At 45.2% G+C, this 23,503-nt stretch overlaps 1 protein-coding gene across 5 annotated transcripts in view; it reads right to left on the bottom strand.

Annotated features, from left to right (window-relative positions):
* LOC115137144 (dedicator of cytokinesis protein 10-like) overlaps positions 1-23,503 on the bottom strand; it is a 179,486-nt gene that overhangs the window by 12,471 nt on the left and 143,512 nt on the right. For all 5 annotated transcript variants that reach the window (XM_065024655.1, XM_065024656.1, XM_029673248.2 and 2 more), the window contains exons 40-51: positions 21,980-22,089; positions 21,527-21,642; positions 20,670-20,807; positions 19,881-20,063; positions 19,464-19,574; positions 18,689-18,904; positions 15,418-15,475; positions 14,442-14,540; positions 11,499-11,605; positions 11,180-11,302; positions 10,952-11,065; positions 5,901-6,047 (exon numbers count right to left, since the gene is read on the bottom strand). In XM_065024655.1, the coding sequence (XP_064880727.1) occupies positions 5,901-6,047; positions 10,952-11,065; positions 11,180-11,302; positions 11,499-11,605; positions 14,442-14,540; positions 15,418-15,475; positions 18,689-18,904; positions 19,464-19,574; positions 19,881-20,063; positions 20,670-20,807; positions 21,527-21,642; positions 21,980-22,089 (1,522 nt within the window). The remainder of the gene's footprint in view (positions 1-5,900; positions 6,048-10,951; positions 11,066-11,179; positions 11,303-11,498; positions 11,606-14,441; positions 14,541-15,417; positions 15,476-18,688; positions 18,905-19,463; positions 19,575-19,880; positions 20,064-20,669; positions 20,808-21,526; positions 21,643-21,979; positions 22,090-23,503) is intronic.

Raw genomic sequence — 23,503 nt, 5'->3', positions numbered from 1 at the left:
TAATTTTTATAAAAAATAATTTATTATCTTCAATACCATTCATTCTTTACAACTCATAATTTTCATACATACACAAATAATGGTATTTTAATTAAACTAATTTAACTAAACATAAACCCCAAACAAAACCTCAGGGGAGCATCTTCCCTCCCCGTCACACTACAAAATACCTCTCCCTATCTCCCCGTCCCTAATCTATCCCCTTACAAATCTAAATGACACCCAGCCCTAAACCCCCCTTCCACCTCTCCCGAGCAGCATGCTGCCCCCACTTCCTCTCCTCCCTCTTCATCCTCCCCCTCAAATCTCCTTCCACCCTCCTCACTATCCCTTCCACCCCCCAATCTTTCCCTGTCTTCACCATGTTCTGCCTGGCTTCCCACAGCCCCCGTTTAAAGAGACTCATGAGAAGCCAGAGCAGAAACCTGTCCCTATCCGTCCCTCTCGCTCTCCCTACACCTCTCTCTAACCTGGCCCACGTCAATACAAAATCCCCCCTTACCAAACCTAACAACACCCGTGCCCTAGCCCATACTACTCCGGCAAAGGCACAGTCCCAAAAGACATGGCGCACAGTCTCCTCCCTGCCACAAGAGGATCTTGGACAGGTGGGGGATTGCACCAAACTATACCGGTACAAGATGGAACGTACCGGCAAACACTTATGAAGGCTCAACCAATTCAGGTCCTTGAGCCTGTTGTCCAGACCCCGCGCCTGCACTCCCTCCCAGACCACTTCCGAGATGCCCACTACAGGCGCCGGACTCCCCGCCTTTCTGACCTCCTCGTACAGGTGCCTGTGATCTAAACCTACTCGGGCAACTTCAACCTCAGGGTGCGCACGCAGCCACTTGGCCGCATGACCAAAGTGCCACGGCAGCTGTTCCGCCCGAGGACCCGTGTTAGACCACACCATTATGCTTCTCGCCTGATACGAGAAAAACACCCGCAGGAGGTAACCGGACGGGTGTATCACTGGCTGAGCAAGCTCCGTTAACAAGAAAGAAACAAAAATTGTGTCCAGCTTGAGGGGGAAATGTGGTACCCCCCTACCTCCCTCCCCGATGGGACAGATCATGCGTGCCCTGGCGACCCACTCGCACCTGCCACTCCACATAAACTGAAACACAAGCCTCACTAGAGGCCTCCTCAGACAAACCGGCAATGGGTAGATGTATGCCAAATACAAAAGAGACGGCAACACATCCACCTTTAGGACCAGGACTTTGCCCATAAAAGACAAATACCTAGCTTTCCACATTACTAGCTTCCTCTGTACCACTGCGATACGCATGTTCCAGTTTAGCGTCGCTGAGCCGGAGGTCTCAAAACAGACCCCGAGAATCCTCAGGGCCCCCTCACAGAGAGATAACCCCCCAGGCACATCCGTTCTACCGCGCCATCTTCCGAAAAACTTGACGGAAGACTTTGCATGGTTCAGAACTGCTCCCGACGCTCGGGTGAAATCCCCAAAGATGGCAAGGGACCTTGTCAGGCACGAGTCCTTGCACAACAGCAAGGAAGTGTCGTTGGCGTACTGCGTCATCTTAACACGCAGCCCACCACTTCCAGGGATCAGCAAACCTTCCACCCCTGTGTCTGCCCTAATGGCAGCCCCCAGAGGCTCCATGTACAGAACGAAGAGGAGAGCCGAGAGTGGGCACCCCTGCCTGACCCCAAACGAGAGGTCAAAAACGTCATCCAAGTGACAACTTCTCCCCAAATCCTAATCGACCCAACACTCTGAATAAAAAGGATCTATTCACGCGATCGAAGGCTTTCGCCTGATCTAGCGCTGCTACCATTAAAGGCAGTCCTCTATCTTCAACCCAAGCGATGGAGTCCCTGATTAACTTGTAGGTTCCATCTAATAGAGCGACCCTCTACCCTGCACGTCTGATCCTCATGAACGACGTAGGGAAGGGCTGTGCGCAACCGGTCTGCTAAAACCTTTGCAAGTAGCTTGTAATCTACACACAGCATGGTCAACGGCCACCAGTTGCCAAGGTCTGTTACTTCCCCCTTCTTATATAAAAGTGACAGCACACCAACAGCCATTGATCCCCCCGGGACCCCCGTCTCAAGGATGGCCTTCAAGACTTCGAGGACCACTGGTCCAAGTATACCCCAAAACTTGAGATAAAACTCAGCCGGCAGCCCATCCATCCCAGGCACCTTCCCTTTTCCCATCCTCCTAAGAGCGCTCTCAACCTCTTCTAGTGAGATCTGGGCCTCCATCACTTCTCTAATGTCCTCCGGCAACCGCCTGGACAAGTTTTCTAAAAACACATTTCCCTGCTCTACATCTATTTCCCTTTCCTTAAATAAACCTTGGAAATGATCAGTTGTCACCCTGACCATATCCTCTAGTTCTCTAACTATACTACCATTTTCTTCCCTAACACCATGCATTACCTTCCTACTCTGTCTGGCCCTAACCAACTTAAAGAACATAGCAGAACAAGTCTCATTATGTTCTAGAAAGCCACTATGCGCACGCTCCAGGAAAGCTCGAGCCTTCCTCTCCTGCAACTCCCTGAGCTGCGCCTTTAGGGTTGCGGATCTCTCCCAATCAAACGACCCGCCGAGGTTGCCTGCCTCGTATTCGAGTTCAATGAACCTTTGGATACGATCCATGTCCCTCCTCTCCTCCCTTTTTTCCCTCTTGCAATACCCTATTATAAAAGCTCTAATCCTCACCTTAACTAATTCCCACCACTCTAACACCCCCTCGCACATGGACCGGAGACCCTCAACCCTCCAAAAGAAACCATAAAACCCGTCAACAAAAGCCTGCTCCTCCAGCACATCCCGATCTAGCTTCCAGTACCCCCTACCAAAGAGGCAGACTGGCGACCCCACCTGCAGGAGCACCCCGTCGTGATCCGAAAAGAAAACAGGCAACAGCCGCCCAGACAACTTACCCAAAGACCTGGGAACAAAAATATAGTCGAGCCTCCACTCAACCTCCCTGGAGTTACGCCATGTAGGACCGTCCATTTTCGGAGTAGTGTGCAGACCACCATCTACCAGACCATGGCAAGCCATTAGCCTTGCAATGGCGCCTGCACTGCTATCCCCCCCTATTCCTAAATCTGTATTAAAATCCCCCTATCACTAATTTCCTATTTGTGACACACAGGGGCGTCAGACAGTCCACCATCTCCCTCCTGTCTGCCACCACCTGTGGTCCATACACCACCACTAATCTAAATTTACAATCCCTTATCGTGACATCCACCCCTATAACCCTCCCCTGCATTACCACAAAAGAATCCTCCACTTTTACCTCCCTGTGCCCACACAAAATCCCTACCCCCGATGAGTGCACCCTCCCAACACCCCAAACCGACTCCCCCTTGTCCCACTCCCTCTTAAACCTATTAACATCCCCTCCATCCCTCAGGTGAACCTCCTGTAAAAAACAAAAATCAAACCCCACACCCTCCAAATAACTAAAAACCGCCCTCCTCTTAACACAATCCCTTAAACCCCTTACATTTAAACTAACAAAAGTAAAATTAGACCCCATGAAAGAATCAAATAAAAACATGTAATACACACAAATTCTAAACCCAGACAGAAAAAAACAAAAACAGGAGACTCACCCGATGCTCCCCTGCTCCATATCTACCGGTGAGAACACCATCCGTACTCCCGACATTCCCCCCTCTTCCTCCATCTCACCAACCCAGGATGCAGGATTAGTGTTTGGCTCCGGGGTGTCCTGCACCCTGGGTCTACCCCCACAATCCTCCCCCTCCCCAGTGCTGCAGCTGGATTGGAAAAAATTCGGGGAGGCTGAGTCCCCAAACAAAAAACTCCCCACCTCCTCCTGTACCCAGCCCTGAGTCTTGTTAGGTGTGTCCCCACCCAACAGAAATTGAGAGCCTGGGGACACCAGCAGCAACCCAGAGGTTTCTCCCACCCCTATCACTCTCTTAGCCATCCCCTCCCTCTCACTGTCGGCCAATCGCTCCCTCCTCTTCATTCTCTTCTTTGGTGATGACGGCAGTGGAGAGATACACCCCCCCGCCAGCTCCTCCACCATACCCCTCATCTCTTCCACCAGGGCACATTCCCCCCAGTCCACTTGCTCTTTCCCATCTCTTTCTCCACCACTCCTCCTCGCTTTCTTCTCTCTCATGCTCCTCCACTCGGTTGCCTTCTTCCGCCGCTTTTCCTGTTTCTCCTACTCCCGTGCCTTCCGTTTCCTTCTCTCTTCCGTCCGTCGCTTCTTGCTCCTCCTCCTTCCTTGTGGCCTTCCCCTCTGGACCTGTACTCTGATCATGAGGCGTGCTTCCTTCCCCTCCTCTTCTTCCCCATCCCCCGCCCCTGCTCCCCCAGCCGCAGACGCATATGACCTCTGACGGGCCGGGCACCCCCGCCACAGGTGTGCTGACGAGCCACACCCATGGCACGTCTTAGGCTTGTCACAATCCCTCGCCTCGTGATCCTCAGATGCACAAAATCTGCATTTTCTTGTACTGCATGAGGCGAATATGTGACCGTAGGCCATACAGCGTCTGCAAAATGGGGGCTGACGTGCATAAAACAACGTCCCCCTGTCAGCCCCTAGGGAGAACATAGCAGGAGGATGGAGGTAGCCACCATGTCCCTTTGGGTCCTCTCTGAGGAGGACCTGGAAACCTCTCCTCCCATTCCAAAACCCAAGGGAGTCTTTGAGGTGCCTTGCTGAGGAGACGTTATCCATGTATCTCCCCAGAAAAGCCCTCACCTCTTTGTCCTTAACATAAGGGTTGTAAATGTTGACAGTTACAACCCTAAAGTTATTCTTCGCCAGGCTTGTTATTTCGTAGTGGCACATCGGCCTCTCACCTCCCACTGCTCTTGCCCTTCTCAGGATATCATCGTGTTTTTCCTCTGTATATAGTGCCACGTCGTATGCTCCCTCCAACGAGTTGCCTTGGAAACAAAACACGTCCTTCACCGTCAGCTTTAGAATCCCCATCAATATTATCCTTCCAAAAGATTCCCATCCTAAAGGCTCCAACTCCTTTTCCTTCCAAGCAAACCTAATCGTGTTGGCCAGCCCAATCCCAGGGACCGACCGTGTTGATGTATTTAGCACCATCTCCGCAAGGAGAATGGCGCTCGTTCTCTTCTCTTCCAAAACAAGTGAAAAGAAAAAACCAAGTGACTGAGCCTATCTGGTGAAACTACACAGAGACAGGAACAAACACCCACGAAATACAAAGTGAAACCCAGGCTACCTAAATACGGTTCCCCATCAGAGACAACAAGAATCACCTGATTGAGAACCGCCTCAGGCAGCCAAGCCTATACTAGACACACCCCTAATCAACCACAATCCTAATGCCTACAAAAACCCCAATAAGACAATACAATAACCCCATGTCACACCCTGGCCTGAACAAATAATTAAAGAAAACACGAAATACTAAGACCAAGGCGTGACACAGATATTGTGTTAGGTTTGGCTTTTTAAGCCAATAGCGGCTAACCGGGGGTGTCATGTTGTGTTGATTACCTAGTAGTTGGGAGCTGGCGGTGTCTGATACTTGTGAGATTTGTTTATGACAGTTTGCGATGGAACACGTGAAACTTGCATATGCTTTCAGAATTGTTTGGTGAGCTACTCATACAGTAGGTGGGCTGCGAGCTACTGGTAGTTTCACAATCGACCTGTTGGAGCCCATGGTCGAAATGAATCACTACTTCACTGGCTGCTTTTCTGTGGAGAATGATTGCTGTCAAAATGTAGCAGTGCATTAATTAATTTACAACATTTTGACAACAATCTTTCTATGAAAGAAACAGAGACAAGGACTAAAGAGGCCGAAACACTTTGAATAATACTGTATATAAACATATAGATGTGACAGTGTTTGAAAGCTGGGGGGAGGTAGTAGACTGACCTTGTTGGAGTCCTGGATCATCTTGACGTTGTCGGCCCCAAACTTGTCCGAGTAGAGTTTGAGGAGCCTCTGGGAGATCTCGGACAGTCCTGTCAGCTTAGGCTCCTTATAGATGAACTCTTTACTCTCCTCCTCCTCAAAGAACCCCTGTTACAGAAACACCATTTTACCCAACCACCTGTGTGTGTGTGTGTGTGTGTGTTTGTCTGTGCTTCTGACTGTAAGTCACTCTGAATAAGAGCGTTTGGTGTCAAATGTAATGTAAATGTGTGTGTGTGTGTGAGTGTCTGTCTGAATGCAATGCCTGCGTCAATACTTTGAAGAGTATGTATATGTGCGTGTATTGTTTAGAAACGGTGGCCCTTTGTTTTCTTTCTTCATCCCTTAGCTGAATATTAATAACCCTTAGATGGAATTTCTAGGCTCACATCACCCCTTAGTGGTTTACTGCGCTTCCCTATCAGTCAGGTCATGTGTTTCTTAGTGTTAGGTCAGCTTGTTAGAACACAATTGTAATCACAAAAGTTACTGACAAAATTGCAATGTTATGTTCTGGATAAAACAGAGGCCATGTAGAGGTCATTCTCAAAGCACCGTGGGGTCAAAGGGCAATGAGGGTTATTTTCAGACAGTGTGTTCTTTCCTATGGAAAACTTCCTGGGCTCTGTCTCAATGAGTCTTTCTTCAATTCCTGGCATCCTATATCGTCCATCCCTCCTTTTAATTGATTTTTTGTACTTTAACCTCTTGCTTCTACTCGGGACGCTTGCGTCCCAACTAGAGCTCTGGAAATGCAAATGCGCTACGCTAAATGCTAATAGTATTAGTTAAAACTCAAAAGTTCATTAAAATACACATGCAGGGTATCGAATTAAAGCTACACTCGTTGTGAATCCAGGCAACAAGTCAGATTTTTAAAATGCTTTTCGGCGAAAGCATGAGAAGCTATTATCTGATAGCATGTAACACCCCAAAAGACCCACAGGGGACGTAAACAAAATAATTAGCATTTCGGCGTTACACAAACCGCACAATAAAATAGAAAACATTCATTACCTTTCACCATCTTCTTTGTTGGCACTCCTAGATGTCCCATAAACACTATTTGGGTCTTTATTTAGATTAAATCGGTCCATATAAAGCCTAGATATCGTTATATGTAGACTGTGTGATAAACGAAAAAAACATCGTTTCAAAACGTAACGTCATTTTTTTAAAATTCAAAAAGTCGACGATAAACTTTCACAAAACACTTCGAAATACGTTTGTAATGCAACTTTAGGTATTAGTAAACGTTAATAAGCGATAAAATTCATCAGGAGGCGATGTAAAGATCATTAGCTGTCCGTCTGGAAAAATGTCCGGCTAGAAACTCAACGAAAATATCCGGTCCTAGACCTGAGGAGATACGGTGCCCTGCATGTGTTTGACCAAGAAAAAACTCGAAGGGAAATGACAAGACTCTAGACACCGTGTGGAAGCTGTAGGTACTGCAACCTCAGTCAATTAATTGTGGTTCACCTTTATCAATGGGTTCAAGTAGCGCATGGATATATTTTCCCATTTTCAGTGATCAGTTTTTCCTGTGCTTTTCGATGTAAATGCCGTTCTGGTAAAGCCACAGCAGTGATTTAACCAGTTTTATAAACGTCTGAGTGTTTTCTATCCACACAGACTAAGCAAATGCATATACTATATTCCTGGCATGAGTAGCAGGGCGCTGAAATGTTGCGCGATTTTTAACAGAATGTTCAAAAAAGTAGAGGGTCGACTTAAGAGGTTAACCCATTTTTCTCCCCAATTTCGTGATATCCATCTGATAGTTAGATAGCTGAGAGAGGCGAAGGTCAAGAGCCATGCATCCCCCGAAACACGACCCTGCCAAGCCACATTGCTTCTTGAAACACAGATCACCAATGTGTCAGAGGAAAACACCATCCAGATGGCGACCGCAGTCAGCTTGCAGGTGCCTGGCCCCACACAAGGAGTCGCTAGAGTGCGATGGGACAAGGAAATGGGCCAAACCTTCCACTTACTTAGACAACGCTGGAATTGTACACCGCCTCATGGGTCTCCCGGTCACGGTCGGCTGTAACACAGCCTGGGATTGAACCAGAGTCTGTAGTGACGCCTCAAGCACTGAGATACAGTGCCACTCGGGAGGCCCTCATCTCTTTCTTAACCGTATTGGAGGAAAAGGTCCAAGGTAGGGTTGAATGGTGGGAACTCGGTTACTGAGGTTTACTGCCCAAAACCACTACCTTCTCCTAGGATAAATAACTGTATAATGCATGTAGACCTATCATCTCATCATGGTACATTTTGTTATTGTGACAGATAGGCCTGCATTTTCTGCAGGATAGCCTAAGCTACAGTAATATAAGGACCGAATGTGCTTCTCATTTACACATCTCTATTTGGCTTAGGCCTTCATTTTTTTATTGTAAAGATTTCATTTTTTAAATTGCAGCTGCAGAGTTTTGAAACAGCCTATCATTCGAATAATAATGTGTGCTTTAAATCAGATCATGTGCGAGCAGTCTGTTCAAGATTGATTTAGACAGTACCAGTCAAAAGTTTGGACATACCTACTCATTCCAGGGTTTTTCTTTATTTGTACTATTTTCTACATTGTAGAATAATAGTGAAGACATCAAAACTATGAAATAACACATGGAATCATGTAGTAACCAAATAATTGTTAAACAAATACAAATATATTTTATATTTGAGATTCTTCCATGTTGCCACCCATTGCCTTGATGACAGCTGTGCACACTCTTGGCATTCTCTCAACCAGCTTCACCTTTGCAGAGTTGCAAAGAAAAAGCCATATGTCAGACTGGCCAATAAAAATAAAATATTAAGATTGGCAAAAGAACACAGACACTGGACAGAGGAACTCTGCCTAGAAGGCCAGCATTCCGGAGTCGCCTCTTCACTGTGGACGTTGAGACTGGTGTTTTGCAGGTAATATATTTCATGATACTGCCAGTTGAGGACTTGTGAGCTGTCTGTTTCTCAAACTAGACACTCTAATGTACTTGTCCTCCTCTTTCTATTCTGGTTAGAGCCAGTTTGCGCTGTTCTGTGAAGGGAGTAGTACACAGCGTTGTACAAGATCTTCAGTTTCTTGGAAATTTCTCGCATGTAGCCTTCATTTCTCAGAACAAGAATAGACTGACAGGTTTCAGAAGAAAGTACTTTGTTTCTGGCCATTTTGAGAGTGTAATCAAACCCACAAATGCTGATGCACCAGATGCTCAACTAGTCTAAAGAAGGCCAGCCTTATTGCTTCTTTAAATCAGGATAACAGTTTTCAGCTGTGCTAACATAATTGCAAAAGGGTTTTCTAATGATCAATTAGCCTTTTAAAATTATAAACTTGGATTAGCTAACACAACATGCCATTGGAACACAGGAGTGATGGTTGCTGATAAATGTAGATATTCCATCAAAAATCGTCCGTTTCCAGCTACAATAGTAATTTACAGCATTGGAGCCAGTTTGTGCTGTTCTGTGAAGGGACAAAAAAAGTGATTTTCTTTCAAAAACAAGGACATTTCTAAGTGACCCCAAACTTTTGAATGGCTACGTATGTCCTAGCCTACCTCTTTCAGGTAATGAATGATGGATTATGCATAATAAGCTTCTAACACACACCTGGGCTCCTCTGGCCTCTCTCCTTAGCTCTTGGAGTCCCATGCAGGAAAAGCTAGACTAGAATAGCTTGCTGAATTTGTTATGTTTTTTCTGTCGTGCGTAATGTGCAGTAGCCTACAGTATCATATATGTATTGGATAATGGCACAATCATTTAGGCTTTTTTGGGCTTGGGCTCATAAAATGTCTTTAATGTATGGCTCATTAGGCTTGAATTTTCGATCAATGCGGCTAAGAGGGGATGAGAGGAATCGAGGAGTGATCAGTTGAGAAAGAGCCCTACATTCCACATTCCACACACACCCGCATTCATAAAGTGCCTCAGAGTAGGAGTGCTGATCTAGGATCAGGTCGCCCCTCTTATTCATTATGACTTAAAATGCTAAACAGATCCTAAAATCAGCAGTCCCACTCTGAGATGTTTTGTGAATACAGGCCCTGGTCTGGCTTGCCTGCATGTATACTGCTATTTCATCTTGACACCAACTGTTCTAAGATCTGTTCAAAGGAGCTAGAGATTAGAGATTGGGATCGTTGAGGGGAAAAAGATTACTGGAGATTATAGGATGTAGGTATCGGGGTCAATTCTATTTAAATTCCTTCAACTCAGGAAGTAAACAGAAATTCCAATTTCCTAATTTCTTTTCAATGAGGGAAATGTAAATTCTGCTTTATTCCTGAATTGACTGAATTGATATATAATCGACCCCAAACCCCGGTAGGTATACATATCATGTAACAATATGTATACAGCATATATCTTAGAAGGTTAGAGAAGCTACTACCGGTGAAGGGAGAAGAGAGAAGGTAAGCGGAACAAAAAAGATCGGAAACATAAAAGAGAGATAAATACTTACCGCAATCTTGATACAGAAAAACCAAAAGGAAGAAAAGAAAAAGAGCAGATGGAGGAATTAAAGAGACTGACTAGAATTAAAGAGACTGACTATTAAAGAGACTGATCCACCCCTCTCTCCATTCACCAAAGGTTAAATGTCTAAAGGATTCAGGCTCTTCTAAGCTGTGCCCAACCAGCTTAGTGAATGTAGGAGTTTGACGTCCTTTACGGGACAAAATACTAGGTGAGACTGGGTTCGTACCAGAGGGCTATAGCTATAGCATGTACTGACTAGCTATCAAGCTAGTCAAAGCTAGTCGAAGCTAGTTGAAGCTAGTTTAGCATCGCGCTGTGACATCATTCCTCCTCCCCTGAGACCTGAAGGACTGAATCCCAGAGCAGGGATGGTACACGCTAGCCTGAGTGCCAGTCTGTGTGTGCGATCCAGATCGATGCCAAACAGACTGTCACTCAGGCTAGGTACACAGTACACCTATCAATAAGGTGTGTGTGTCATTTTCAGTGTCTTCAATGGTTCTGATGGCACTTACCAGTCCGTAGAACGCCACGCGGTAGTATCGGCCAAACAGACGCTTCTCAGAGTTCACGACCTCTGTCACCTTCAGGTAGGAGCGGTGAATGTCGTAGTACAGCTCCGATAGCCTCTGTGGATCACACACACACAATGTCAATCACATCTGATATTACTTCTGATCTCCTTCCTGTCAGAGTGTTTCTGGCCTGGTCAAGAAACAACCTTGTCCTATACCCCCGGTCACCTTGAAATCTCGCCTCTTCTCAAAGACAGCAATGACGGGTTTGTTGATATCGGCGATGAGCTCGTGCCTCTCAGACTTCCACAGGTAGTCCACACACAGCTCCAGCTGCTCCACTAGAGTGTCCTACATACACAGGAAGGTTAGGATCTGTGTAGCATTTGAAGTCCAAATGAATAAGGGGGGCGACCTGATCCTAGATCGACACTCCTACTCTGAGACACTTTATGAATACGGGCCCAGGCTCTGCACTGCATTGTCATTGAATGATCTTCCAAATTTATACAATTCTTTGTACTGCAGCCAGTGGTGGTGAGGGTACCTCAGTGTAGGGGGTATCCTGAGTCCCGGTGTCCTCTTTCATGGCCCCCTCTTCCTTCACGTTCGGTGAGATGCACAGGAAGGCCGCCCAGCCCATGGAGAAGGACGCTGAGGTTTCAAACAGGATATGACATCAGGGAAGGAGGGACATAGGAGCAGAGAGCTCATAGGAACAACATGTTGTCACTCCCTTCTTTATGCTTCTGTGCATTTTATCATCCAATGGTATGAACCCATACACCACACACACACACACACACACACACACACTGGTACTGAACTTTCCTTGTGTTCCATATCAACAAACCCAAACAAAGAACAGTAACTCCATTCATTGTGAACGTGCTTTCTTTACACATATCAAGTGAAACGTTGGTGAACATCAATAAAGGCATCTCAAAAGGGCAAGGTAGACCACAGACATCAAGACATCTTTCAATAGCAAAGGCAAATCAGTGGACATTATACCTGCCTGGACATCCTGCTAGTCTTTTGAGTCATGAGGTATGTTCAGCATACCACTTAGAATGCATGTCCAATACATTGCTTTGTTCTAAGTGGTACGGCTAAGCCATTGCAGTGGACTTCAAAACACTGTGCATCTGTAATAATTCAGACTCCATTTTGCTAGTTGCAGTCAAAGTTTGGTCCTAGTATTTTTAAGAAAACTGTTTTCACTGTCTATATTGTATACTGTATATAGATTATGTGTACGTTCTATATACTTTGCTGTCAGCACCATTTCACAAGGTTAAATTCCTGGTAGATGTACACTTTACATACACTTAGGTTGGAGTCATTGAAACTTGTTTTTCAACCACTCCACAAATTTCTTGTTAACAAACTATAGTTTTGGCAAGTCGGTTAGGACATCTACTTTGTGCATGACAAGTAATTTTCCCAACAATTATTTACAGACAGATTATTTCACTTATAATTTACTGTATCACAATTCCAGTGGGTCAGAAGTTTACATACACTAAGTTGACTGCCTTTAAACAGCTTGGAAAAGTCCAGAAAATTATGTCATGGCTTTAGAAGCTTCTGATAGGCTAATTGACATCATTTGAGTCAATTGGAGGCGTACCTGTGGATGTATTTCAGGGCCAACATTCAAACTCAGTGCCTCTTTGCTTGACATCATGGGAAAATCAAAAGAAATCAGCCAAGACCTCAGAAAAAAAATCGTAGACATCCACAAGTCTGGAAATTTCCAAACGCCTGAAGGTACCATGTTCATCTGTACAAACAATAGTATGCAAGTATAAACACCATGGGACCACGCAGCCGTCATACCACTCAGGAAGGAGACGTGCGGTCTCCTAGAGATGAACGTACTTTGGTGTGAAAAGTGCAAATCAATCCCAGAACAACAGCAAAGGACCTTATGAAGATGCTGAAGGAAACAGGTACTGTTAGGAATGTTATGAATAAATGACTAAACAATATCCCCATTTTAAATAGAACTGTAACTAAGTAAACGTATACTCTGTTTTATTATATCTGATTAACAATATGAATTCATAAGTGAGGGATTACGGAGCCTGAAACAGGGGGTAATTAAATAAAATAAATACCATTCCAGCCAGGTTGGAGAATATTGGAAGTGTTTTTTTTAAAAGTAAACAGAAAAGGTCTTTAACCTATGGTTGAACTGACAAAACTTAGCTCTGGGGTGTTTTAGATAACCTGGGAATGCACTCATTGCGTTTTCTGTTAACTAGAACTGTCAGCTAAGTGGTGATCGATAATGGTGAGGGGTCAAGAGTTAATTCAGTTTTATTGTGTGTCCTGTGTGTGCGCTAGTGGGTCGGAATGAACTTTTAAACTTGCTCTGTCTTGGTCGGGAGGAGGAGATTCATTCTAGAACCGGTGACGTCATATTTTGTATATAAACTGTTGTTCGTGGTTACATGACTATTAAATACTATTATCTATTTTTGATAAGACTGGTCTCCGTCTATTTTATGCAAATAAGAATCTTACAAATGCTCATAAAATAGACTAAGTGAATTAATAATGAAATTATATCAACAGGTACAAAAGTGTATATATATATATATATATATATATATATATAAATATATAAATGTCTTCTGGTCTGACGAAACAAAAATTTAACTGTTTGGCCATAATGACCATCATTATGTTTGGAGGAAAAAGGGGGAGGCCTGCAAGCCGAAGAACACCATCCCAACCGTGAAGAACGGGGGTGGCAGCATCATGTTGTGGGGGTGCTTTGCTGGAGGAAGACCTGGTGCACTTCACAAAATAGATGGCACCATGAGGCAGGAAAATTATGTGGATATATTAAAGACATCAGTCAGGAAGTTAAAGCTTGGTTCACAAATGGGTCTTCCAAATGGACAATGACCCCAAGCATACTTCCAAAGTTGTGGCAAAATGGCTTAAGGACAACAAAGTCAAGGTATTGGAGTGGCCAACACAAAGCCCTGACCTCAATCCTATTGAACATTTGTGGGCAGAACTGAAAAAGTTTGTGTGTGCAAGGAGGCCTACAAACCTGACTCAGTTACACCAGCTCTGTCAGGAGGAATGGGCCAAAAGCTTGTGGAAGGCTACCCGAAACATTTGGCCCAATTTAAATGCAATGCTACCAAATACTAATTGAGTGAATGTAAACTTCTGACCCACTGGGAATGTGATGAAATAAATTACATCTGAAATAAATCATTCTCCCTACTATTATTCTGACCTTTCACATTCTTAAAATAAAGTGGTGATCCTAACTGACCTAAGACAGGGCATTTTTACTAGGATTAAATGTCAGGAATTGTGAAACTGTTTAAATGTATTTGGCTAAGGTGTACGTAAACTTCCAATTTCAACTGTAAATGTACGAATAAAGTTCTGATTCTGAAGTAAGCATAGCTTGAATCGCCCCCAACCTTTACACATCCCTGTTCCGTGGCGGCACACTCACTTTCTCCATCTCGGGGGGTTAGTAAGGGGCTACAGTTAATGACATTGGGCTCCTCAGGAACCACACTTGACATCCTGGCCTTGTCAAGTTTCCAGTAGCCTGCGTTATAAGGAGGAGTATAGGAGTTTAAAGGTACACAATGTAACTTCCCACTTGCTGTTTTGCCTTTTTTCACTTCACGACAAGCCAGTGCTTCACAGGGCATGCTTCCCACACCCGGCGTGTGGCGGCAGAAAGAGAGAGAGCGATGACGGCTCGTGCGCTCAACGGTGAAGCATGCATAGGCTAGCAAGCACATACCCACGCAGATGGAGACACCAAGTTCCCGTGTCATAGTAGCGCATACTATACATGAGACACTGGCTAAGTCCCAAATGGCACCCTATTTCCTATGTAAGTGCACTACTTTTGTCCAGGGAATATGGTGCTATTTGGGATGCATCCTATGTTTGTGTATGAGAGAGTAAAGAGTGGATGGCCAGTACTGTAGCACATAGAGGCCTCTGTGTGCTGATTGGATGATGTCCTTGTTTCCAGACACTCGAGTTGTGAGAGAGCACACACAGCTCAGCTCTGACTAACCTCTCTTCTCTCACACACTAAGTAATATGACAACACACAAAAGCATGCACACATACACAGTGTATAACAAACCCACAAGCACATGTATACACAAACACACGCACAAGCATACACATCAACCCACTCATACCATTTCCACCCCTACACAAGCAGAAGAACTAGTTAGAAACAAATGTTTGCACAGAGAGGCTACAGTAGCCATATGCACAAAGCGCTGAATGATGATGTCACACATGCTGTCCAGCCAATCGATGGACAGAAGTGGCCAGAAGATTCACAAGCAAAGAGGTTATAGGTTCTCCACACACACATGCTGGAGAGAACACACACACACACACACACACACACACACACCAGAAGCTTGTTAGCAGTACTGCCACCGGGCTGTGCTCACCTCTCCTCTTGAGGGACTCAGCGATCAGGGCTGAGATGTGGATGTAACACATGGCCGCCTGAGGAACAGAGGAACAGGAGGAAAGGAGGTGAACAGTTTAATCACAGATACCATCACATCATTAACTAGGCATCTCGGAGTAGGAGTGCTGATCTACGATCAGTTTGGACTTTTAATTCACGATAAATAAGATTACCTGGATTACATGGACAGTGGGTGAGATGATTCTAGATCAGCACTCCTACTCTGAGATGCTCTGATATGGCCCCTGAACACTATCACATGGTGACAAACCTAGTCTTGGAAAGTGCATTATAAACACTTCCAATGGAGGTAGGCTTCTTGAGACTGTGGCAGTCTGAACAAGTTTGAATTACCCGCTAAAAATGATGCTATGGTGTCAGAGGTGGGATGGTACAGTGGGTATAATAAGTATTCACCCCCTTAGATTTCTACACATTTTATTGTGTTACAAAGTGAGTTTAAAATAGATTTAATTGTGATTTAAAACAAAATCTATGATCTACACAACATTTCTTAAAAAGTAATAAAAAATGAAAACACAAATATTCCTTGATTAGATGTAATCACCTCTGGCAGTGATTACAGCTGTGAGTCTTCTTTGGTTTGTCTCTAAGAGCTCTGCACACCTGGACTGTGCAATATTTATTTAATATATATTACACTCACTGTCTTCTTGGTAACCAACCCCAGTGTAGATTTGGCCTCGAGTTGTACGTTATTGTCCTGTTGAAAGGTGAATTTGTCTCCCAATGTCTGGTGGAAAACAGACTGAAGCAGGTTTTCCTCTAGGATGTTGCCTGTGTTTAGCTTCATCCCGTTTCTTTTTATCCTGAAAAACTGGCCAGTCTTTGCCCGATGTCGAGCATACCCATACCATGATGCAGCCACCACCATGCTTGAAAATAAGGAGGCAGTTACTCACTGATGTGTTGTCATAAGGCTTTGCATTTAGACCAAAAAGTTTATTCCAACTTTAGTGCCTTGTTGCAAACTGGATGCATGTTTTGCAATATTTTTTATTCCGTATATATCCATTCTTCTTTTCACTGTCATTTAGGTCATTATTGTGGAGTAACTACAATATTGTTGATCCACCCTCTGTTTTTTCTCCCGTCACAGCCATTGAACTCTGAACTCAGCCATTTTACAACTGAACTACACTGAAGAAAAATATAAACGCAACATGTAAAAAGTGTTGGCCCCATGTTTCATGAGCTGAAATAAAAGATCCCCAAAATGTTCCATATTTGTTTACATCCCTGTTAGTGATCATTTCTCCATTGCCAAGATAATTCATACACTGGACAATAAAAGGCCACTCTAAAATGTGCAGTAATGTCACACAACACGATGCCTCAAGTTTTGAGGGAGTTGGCATGCTGACTGCAGGAATGTCCACCAGAGCTGCTGACTGCAGGAATGTCCACCATAGCTGCTGACTGCAGGAATGTCCACCAGAGCTGCTGACTGCAGGAATGTCCACCAGAGCTGCTGACTGCAGGAATGTCCACCAGAGTTGCTGACTGCAGGAATGTCCACCAGAGCTGCTGACTGCAGGAATGTCCACCAGAGCTGCTGACTGCAGGAATGTCCACCAGAGCTGCTGACTGCAGGAATGTCCACCAGAGCTGCTGACTGCAGGAATGTCCACCAGAGCTGCTGACTGCAGGAATGTCCACCAGAGCTGCTGACTGCAGGAATGTCAACCAGAGCTGCTGACTGCAGGAATGTCCACCAGAGCTGCTGACTGCAGGAATGTCAACCAGAGCTGCTGACTGCAGGAATGTCCACCAGAGCTGCTGACTGCAGGAATGTCCACCAGAGCTGTTGCCAGATCATTTATTGTTAACTTCTCTACCGTAAGCAGACTTCTAACGTTGTTTTGTAGAATTTGTCAGTACGTTCAACGCCTCACAACCGCAGATCACATGTAGCCACTCCAGCCCAGGACTTCCACATCTGGCTTCTTGACCTGCGGGATCATCTGAGACCAGCCACCTGGACTGATGAAACTATGGATTTGCACAACAGAAGAATTTCTGCACAAAGGGCAACTGGGGGGGAATGGGGCTTCAGGGAAGCTCATCTGCATGCTCGTAGTCCTCACCAGGGTCTTGACCTGACTGCAGTTTGGCGTTGTAAACGACTTCAGTGGGAAAATGCTCATCTTTGATGGCCACTTGCACACTGGAAGTGTGCTCTTCACGGATGAATCCCGGTTTCAATTGTACCAGGTAGATGGTACATGTATGGCATTGTGTGGGCAAGCGATTCACTGATGTCAATGTTGTGAACAGAGTTCCCCATGGTGGCAGTGGGGTTATGGTATGGGCAGGCATAAGCTACAGACAACGAACACAATTGTATTTTATTGATGGCAATTTGAAATGCAAAGAGATACCATGATGAGATCCTGAGGAACATTGTCGTGCCATTCATCCGCCGCCATCACCTCATGTTTCAGCATGAAAATGCACGGCCCCATGTCACAATTCTCTGTACACAATTCCTAGAAGCTGAAAATGTCCCAGTTCTTCCATGGCCTGCATACTCATGTCAGCCATTGAGCATGTTTGGGATGCTCTGGATCGGCGTGTTCCCACCAACTTCGCACAGCCATTGAAGAGAAGTGGGATAACATTTCACAGAACACAATCGACAGCCTGATCAACTCTATGCGAAGGAGATGTGTCGCGCTGCACAAGGCAAATGGTGGTCCCACCAGATACTGACTGGTTTTCCCATTCCACGCCCCCACCTTTAAAAAAAAAAAAAACTTCTGTGAATAACAGATGCACATCTGTATTCCCAGTCATGTGAAATCCATAGATTAGGGCCTAATGAATCTATTTCAACTGACTGATTTCCTTATATGAACTGTAACTCAGTAAAAACTTTGAAATTGTTGCATGTTGCGTTTGTATTTTTGATCAGTGTAATTTAGTCTTGCCTAAACAAAGGGGATGAATACTTATGCCACAACTATTTTTTTTTGTTATTTAAATTTGTAAACTTCTGTAGAATTTTCTTTTCACTTCGACATTATAGAGCATTTTGCGCAGATCTATGACAACAAAATATATAATTAATTTCAGTCCCACTTTGTAACGCAACAAAAGGTGAAAAAAATCCAAGGGGGTGAATACTTATATGATACCCACTGTACATACCTCTGTACCCTGTATACACAACATAGCATCAGATCACACAACCCATAACATATCCCAGTAACCCAGTTCTACTGTACCTCGGAGAGGTCTCCGTTGCGGACGTGTATCTTGGCCATGCTCTCCAGCCAGGTGCGCCGGAGCTCGGGGGTGCTGGCGTAGGAGTTGGCCAGGCTGTACTGCAGGTCCACCAGCATCTCCGGGTCCTTCTCGTGCTCCTTCATCTGCGACGTGGCCATCAGCACCGTGCGGATCCGCTTGGTCAGGTCTTTCACCTCGGCAGGGAGCGGTGTGTTCTGGGAGGGCGAATGGATCAAACACGATGACATCACAGTTCATAAAAGGTTTTATTGTCCTTTTTGCCCGTAAACACAGGCAAAGGGTTTGTGGCTTCTGTGTGGCTCAGTTACAGAAACAATGTACATGACGTCACATCAGATCAAACACGGGCAGTATACACAGTCGCAGCATATACAAACATTATTAGTCACTAGAGGGAGTTAAGAGAGGAATCACTAACTCTCTAATTCCTCAACACCAGGGCTGACACCCAAATAAACACCACCCTATTGCCATAGCTGGCCCCTAGACTAACTTACCAATCAAAAAATGTTTTGCTGACAAGGGCTAATTGAGTGACTATTAGTGACTGACATTACAAGAGAAAAACTGTTGATACACAGCGAAATGTAGAAATTGCACCTTGTGTTGTCTAATTTTCTACCTCGTAAGTTGACACCCCAATTGAGTTTCCCCGCCAGTTGCCCATCCCTGATATACACTGTAGTGGATTTGAAAGGGAATAGGGTGCCATTTGGGATGCAAAACATTTCTCACTCCAGTCCCTGTTCTCACCTTGAGAGGAGCATCTCCGTTGGCAAAGTTATTGATGATGGCCAGAGACTGTTGGAAGCGTGAGCCTCCGATGCCAGCATCCGCAATCAGCTGACTCACTGCCTTGATCAGCTGGAGGGATGGAGGAGGGAGAGGAGGGAAAGGGAACAAGAGTGAAGGTGACGCTAATCACAACCGCTCTGAAACAGTGTGGCGATGTGTGTGTGGTCTCTGATCGGCTGCCAAACTGTCTGTTTCAGAGGTAAACAAAGCCATAGAAATATCGTGGCCTTTCTCTATCCAGGCCCTGTGTTCACCAAACAAAACAGTGAAAATAAAGAAAGCTCTGGCACACACACACACACACACACACACACACACACACACACACATACCCACCCCCACACCGCACACATCCCTCCATCCCCGCTGACTGACCTGTAGGTGGGAGCGGACGATGGACTTTCCCTTGGTGAACTCAAAGTTTTTCCTCATGAAGAAGTAGAGGAGTGCGGAGGCCTCAGTCTGGGTGGAGCTGGAGCGGTGGTTACAACACTTCAGGATCTCGTAGCACAGGCAGCCACACAGGTCCGCTTTACCCTGGAAGAACGCAGAGGGGAACTAGAGAGAGAGAGAGAGAGGGTGTAAGAAGGGAGAAAGAGGGGAAGTAAGGAAGGGGATAGAGAGAAGAGATGAGGTTAAATAAGAAGAGAGTAGGGAAGGAGAGAAAGGACGAGAAAGAGGGACAGAGAGAGAGAGAGAGAGGGTGTAAGAAGGGAGAAAGAGGGGAAGTAAGGAAGGGGATAGAGAGAAGAGATGAGGTTAAATAAGAAGAGAGTAGGGAAGGAGAGAAAGGACGAGAAAGAGGGACAGAGAGAGAGAGAGAGAGGGTGTAAGAAGGGAGAAAGAGGGGAAGTAAGGAAGGGGATAGAGAGAAGAGATGAGGTTAAATAAGAAGAGAGTAGGGAAGGAGAGAAAGGACGAGAAAGAGGGACAGAGAGAGAGAGAGAGAGGGTGTAAGAAGGGAGAAAGAGGGGAAGTAAGGAAGGGGATAGAGAGAAGAGATGAGGTTAAATAAGAAGAGAGTAGGGAAGGAGAGAAAGGACGAGAAAGAGGGACAGAGAGAGAGAGAGAGAGAGAGAGAGAGAGAGAGTTCAGCGTCAATAATGTAATATGAAGTCAGTTAGTGTGCATGGGTGTGAGAGAGCTATCAGCCAGTACACAGACCTTCTGTATGAAGAGGCGCAGGGCAGCGAAGACGTGTCTCAGGGTGCTGGTGGACTGATTGATCTGGAAGAAGAGGAGGTAGGTGTCGAACACCTTCTTCATCAGCAGGTTCTGACCCTCGTCCTGCAGTAACTGTTTCTGTGGGAGAGAATGAACAACAATCAACATATGTGCTTCCCAAATGGCACCCTATTCCTTATCTCGTCCACCAGCCGGCACTGCGGTACCAATTGAGTCTGGGAATAAGGGTACCCTATTCCATATATAGTGCACTATTTTTGACCAGGGCCTATAGGGCTCTTGTCAAAATTAGTGCACTATATAGAGAAAATGGTGCCATTTGGGACACAGACGTAATATGAATCACAAAAGACAAAAAAAGCAGCATGTCTAGGTTGCCGGGTTGCTTTACAGAGTATAGCAATTATAGGTATTGAGGGACAGCTAACTTGAGGACTGAGGAGTGCACCGTAACCTACAAGAACAACAGAAGATACAAATCCCTAGCTTGGAATACAAACTGAATATCTCAGATTCAGTGAAGTGAAACAATAGTGAATAGTTAAACAGATTTCAGGCGAAAAAGTCACTGTAGTTCCTAGTAATAACCACAAGGTGGCAGTGGCGTATTAAAATAGGCTCATGAATGACAGGTCTAGGATAAGGCAAAATTCTAGAAATTTCCCCTACAATTCCCAGGTTTTCCCGAAATCCTGGATGGATTTCCTGTTTATTCCCTCGAGATTCCAGGAATCTTCCAACCGGGATTTCGGGAAAGTTGAGCAACCGTAACTGGTCTGTAAGTTGTCAGGATCGGTGTTTGACCATTCAGACAGTGGTCAGTGTTGTTGTCTGACCTTGTGGTGATGGACAAAGAGGCCCAGGACATCCAGTACGATGAGGGCCACCTCGGTGGACAGATTGGCCTCGATGTCCGTCGGGCTCAGGTGGTCACCCTCTGGGATGTTCCCATCTGAGGGAAGGACAGGAAAAGAGCAACGGTACAGCAGCACAGCTAGCAACAACAGCCCAACCCTAACCCTAGCAATAACCCTCACGCACCTAACAAAAGACAACACTAGAGACAGAATTATAATAGCTAAGTAATGTTACTTAGCACTGTAATAGATAAGAAATAGCACTATTGGCAGTTGGTAAAAGTAAAACAAGCTATTGGCCTAGGACAACAAAAGCTAACTTAACCAACTAAATAACAGAACACATTGATGTGAACTAAACAGTTTTGAAATGGGAGCGGGGTGGCATTGCCCAGCAGTGTTGTTAGGCGGGAGTACTCGGGGGGACATTACCAGTCTCCATCATCTGCAGCAGCTTGGGGTTGGTCAGGGCGTTCTTGGCCCGGATGATGGGCATTGTCTGGGAGCGGGCGTGCCGATGGCCATCCTGTCCTGACAGCATCCTGGTGACCAGACGGGGGTCAAACACACAACACATAACTTTCAACCTCACAAGGGGTGGTGTTCAGCAGAGACGAAACAGGTGAAAGCGTTTTGAAACAAAGAGAGATACTCTGTGAACTTATCCAATAGGAACGCTCATTTGACCCGTTTCATAATGTTTTGCGTTTCGTGAACACGACACCCAATATATTCACTCCACCTCGAAAACAGCCTGTAATTCTGCACTGCCGCCCAAACCCAAACGGACCAGTAGACCCTATGCACTTGTGGAGATCTGAGAGGACGTGATTGGTATAAGCAATATGGGGAAATGTCCAATTAACCTTGGAGGACCATTTATTGACTGCACCTGTCAAATCTGATCAGATCTCCACAAGTGCATAGGGCGTAAGGGTCCAGGGGTCCATTTGGGATTGGTCCTAAGTGTGTGAAAATGTCTAAGAAAACAACATCCCCTGTAGAGTGACAACACACATGTTAATGCGACCACGTAGTTAAACGGGATTGCCGTTAAGACAGGGATCCTATTTTTAATGAGGGAGGATATGCAGACAAAGGACTAGCCAATTACACCACGCCACACGTATGGTAGACACTGGGGGCATGCTGGGCAAACAGAGTGGCCACCACACTATGTCACATGACACACTCACAATGTCCACCATGGATGGTCACTTGTTCAGGACCATGAAGACGACACTGATGAGCAGCAATGGTGAACTAAACTCATAACAGGACAAATGGTGCAGCACACAAACTCGGCTGGTTTAAGTCCTATTTATAGTATCCTGGACTAAAAACGTATAGTTTACTGGACTAACATGGAGTTGAGGGATATAGAGGCAGAAAGGAGCTTTTCTGTTCCACTTTATTTAGAGCTTTCGTTCAGTAAGCTATACATTTTTGTCCAGTAACCCCCCCCCCCCCCCCCCTAAAAAATGTAAGACACCTAGCTATTGTTACATACACTGCCTGTAGAAAGTCTACACCCCCTTTAACTTTTTTTTTCACATTTTGTTGCGTTACAAAGAGGGATTCAAATTGGTTTAATTGTCCTTTTTTGACATCGATCTACACGCATTTTACAATAAAACTGTAACGTAAAATTTTTGGGGAAAAAGTCAAGGGGTCTGAATACTTTCTGAACTCCACTGTATTTATCACCATTTTCACCGTGGTGACAACCTGAACTATATTATACTGGCTCTGATATCTTACTTTCACATGGTCCTTTCCAGCCCGGTTCCAGCAACTATAGTGGATGCGTAACCAGGCCAGCAGAGTACAGCTCGGCTCAGTAGTGTGAAAAGGGTACAGTGTGTGTGCGAGTATATGTCGGACGCTGTGTGGAGCTCCGAGGTGAAGTTTCCCCTAGGTACAGATTCCCCTCCCCCGGTCCTAACCTTAACCATT

Source organism: Oncorhynchus nerka, linkage group LG11 (genome assembly GCF_034236695.1).
Source record: "Oncorhynchus nerka isolate Pitt River linkage group LG11, Oner_Uvic_2.0, whole genome shotgun sequence".
NCBI classification, from domain to species: Eukaryota; Metazoa; Chordata; class Actinopteri; order Salmoniformes; family Salmonidae; genus Oncorhynchus; species Oncorhynchus nerka.
This window is presented reverse-complemented; position numbering and strand designations above follow the sequence as displayed.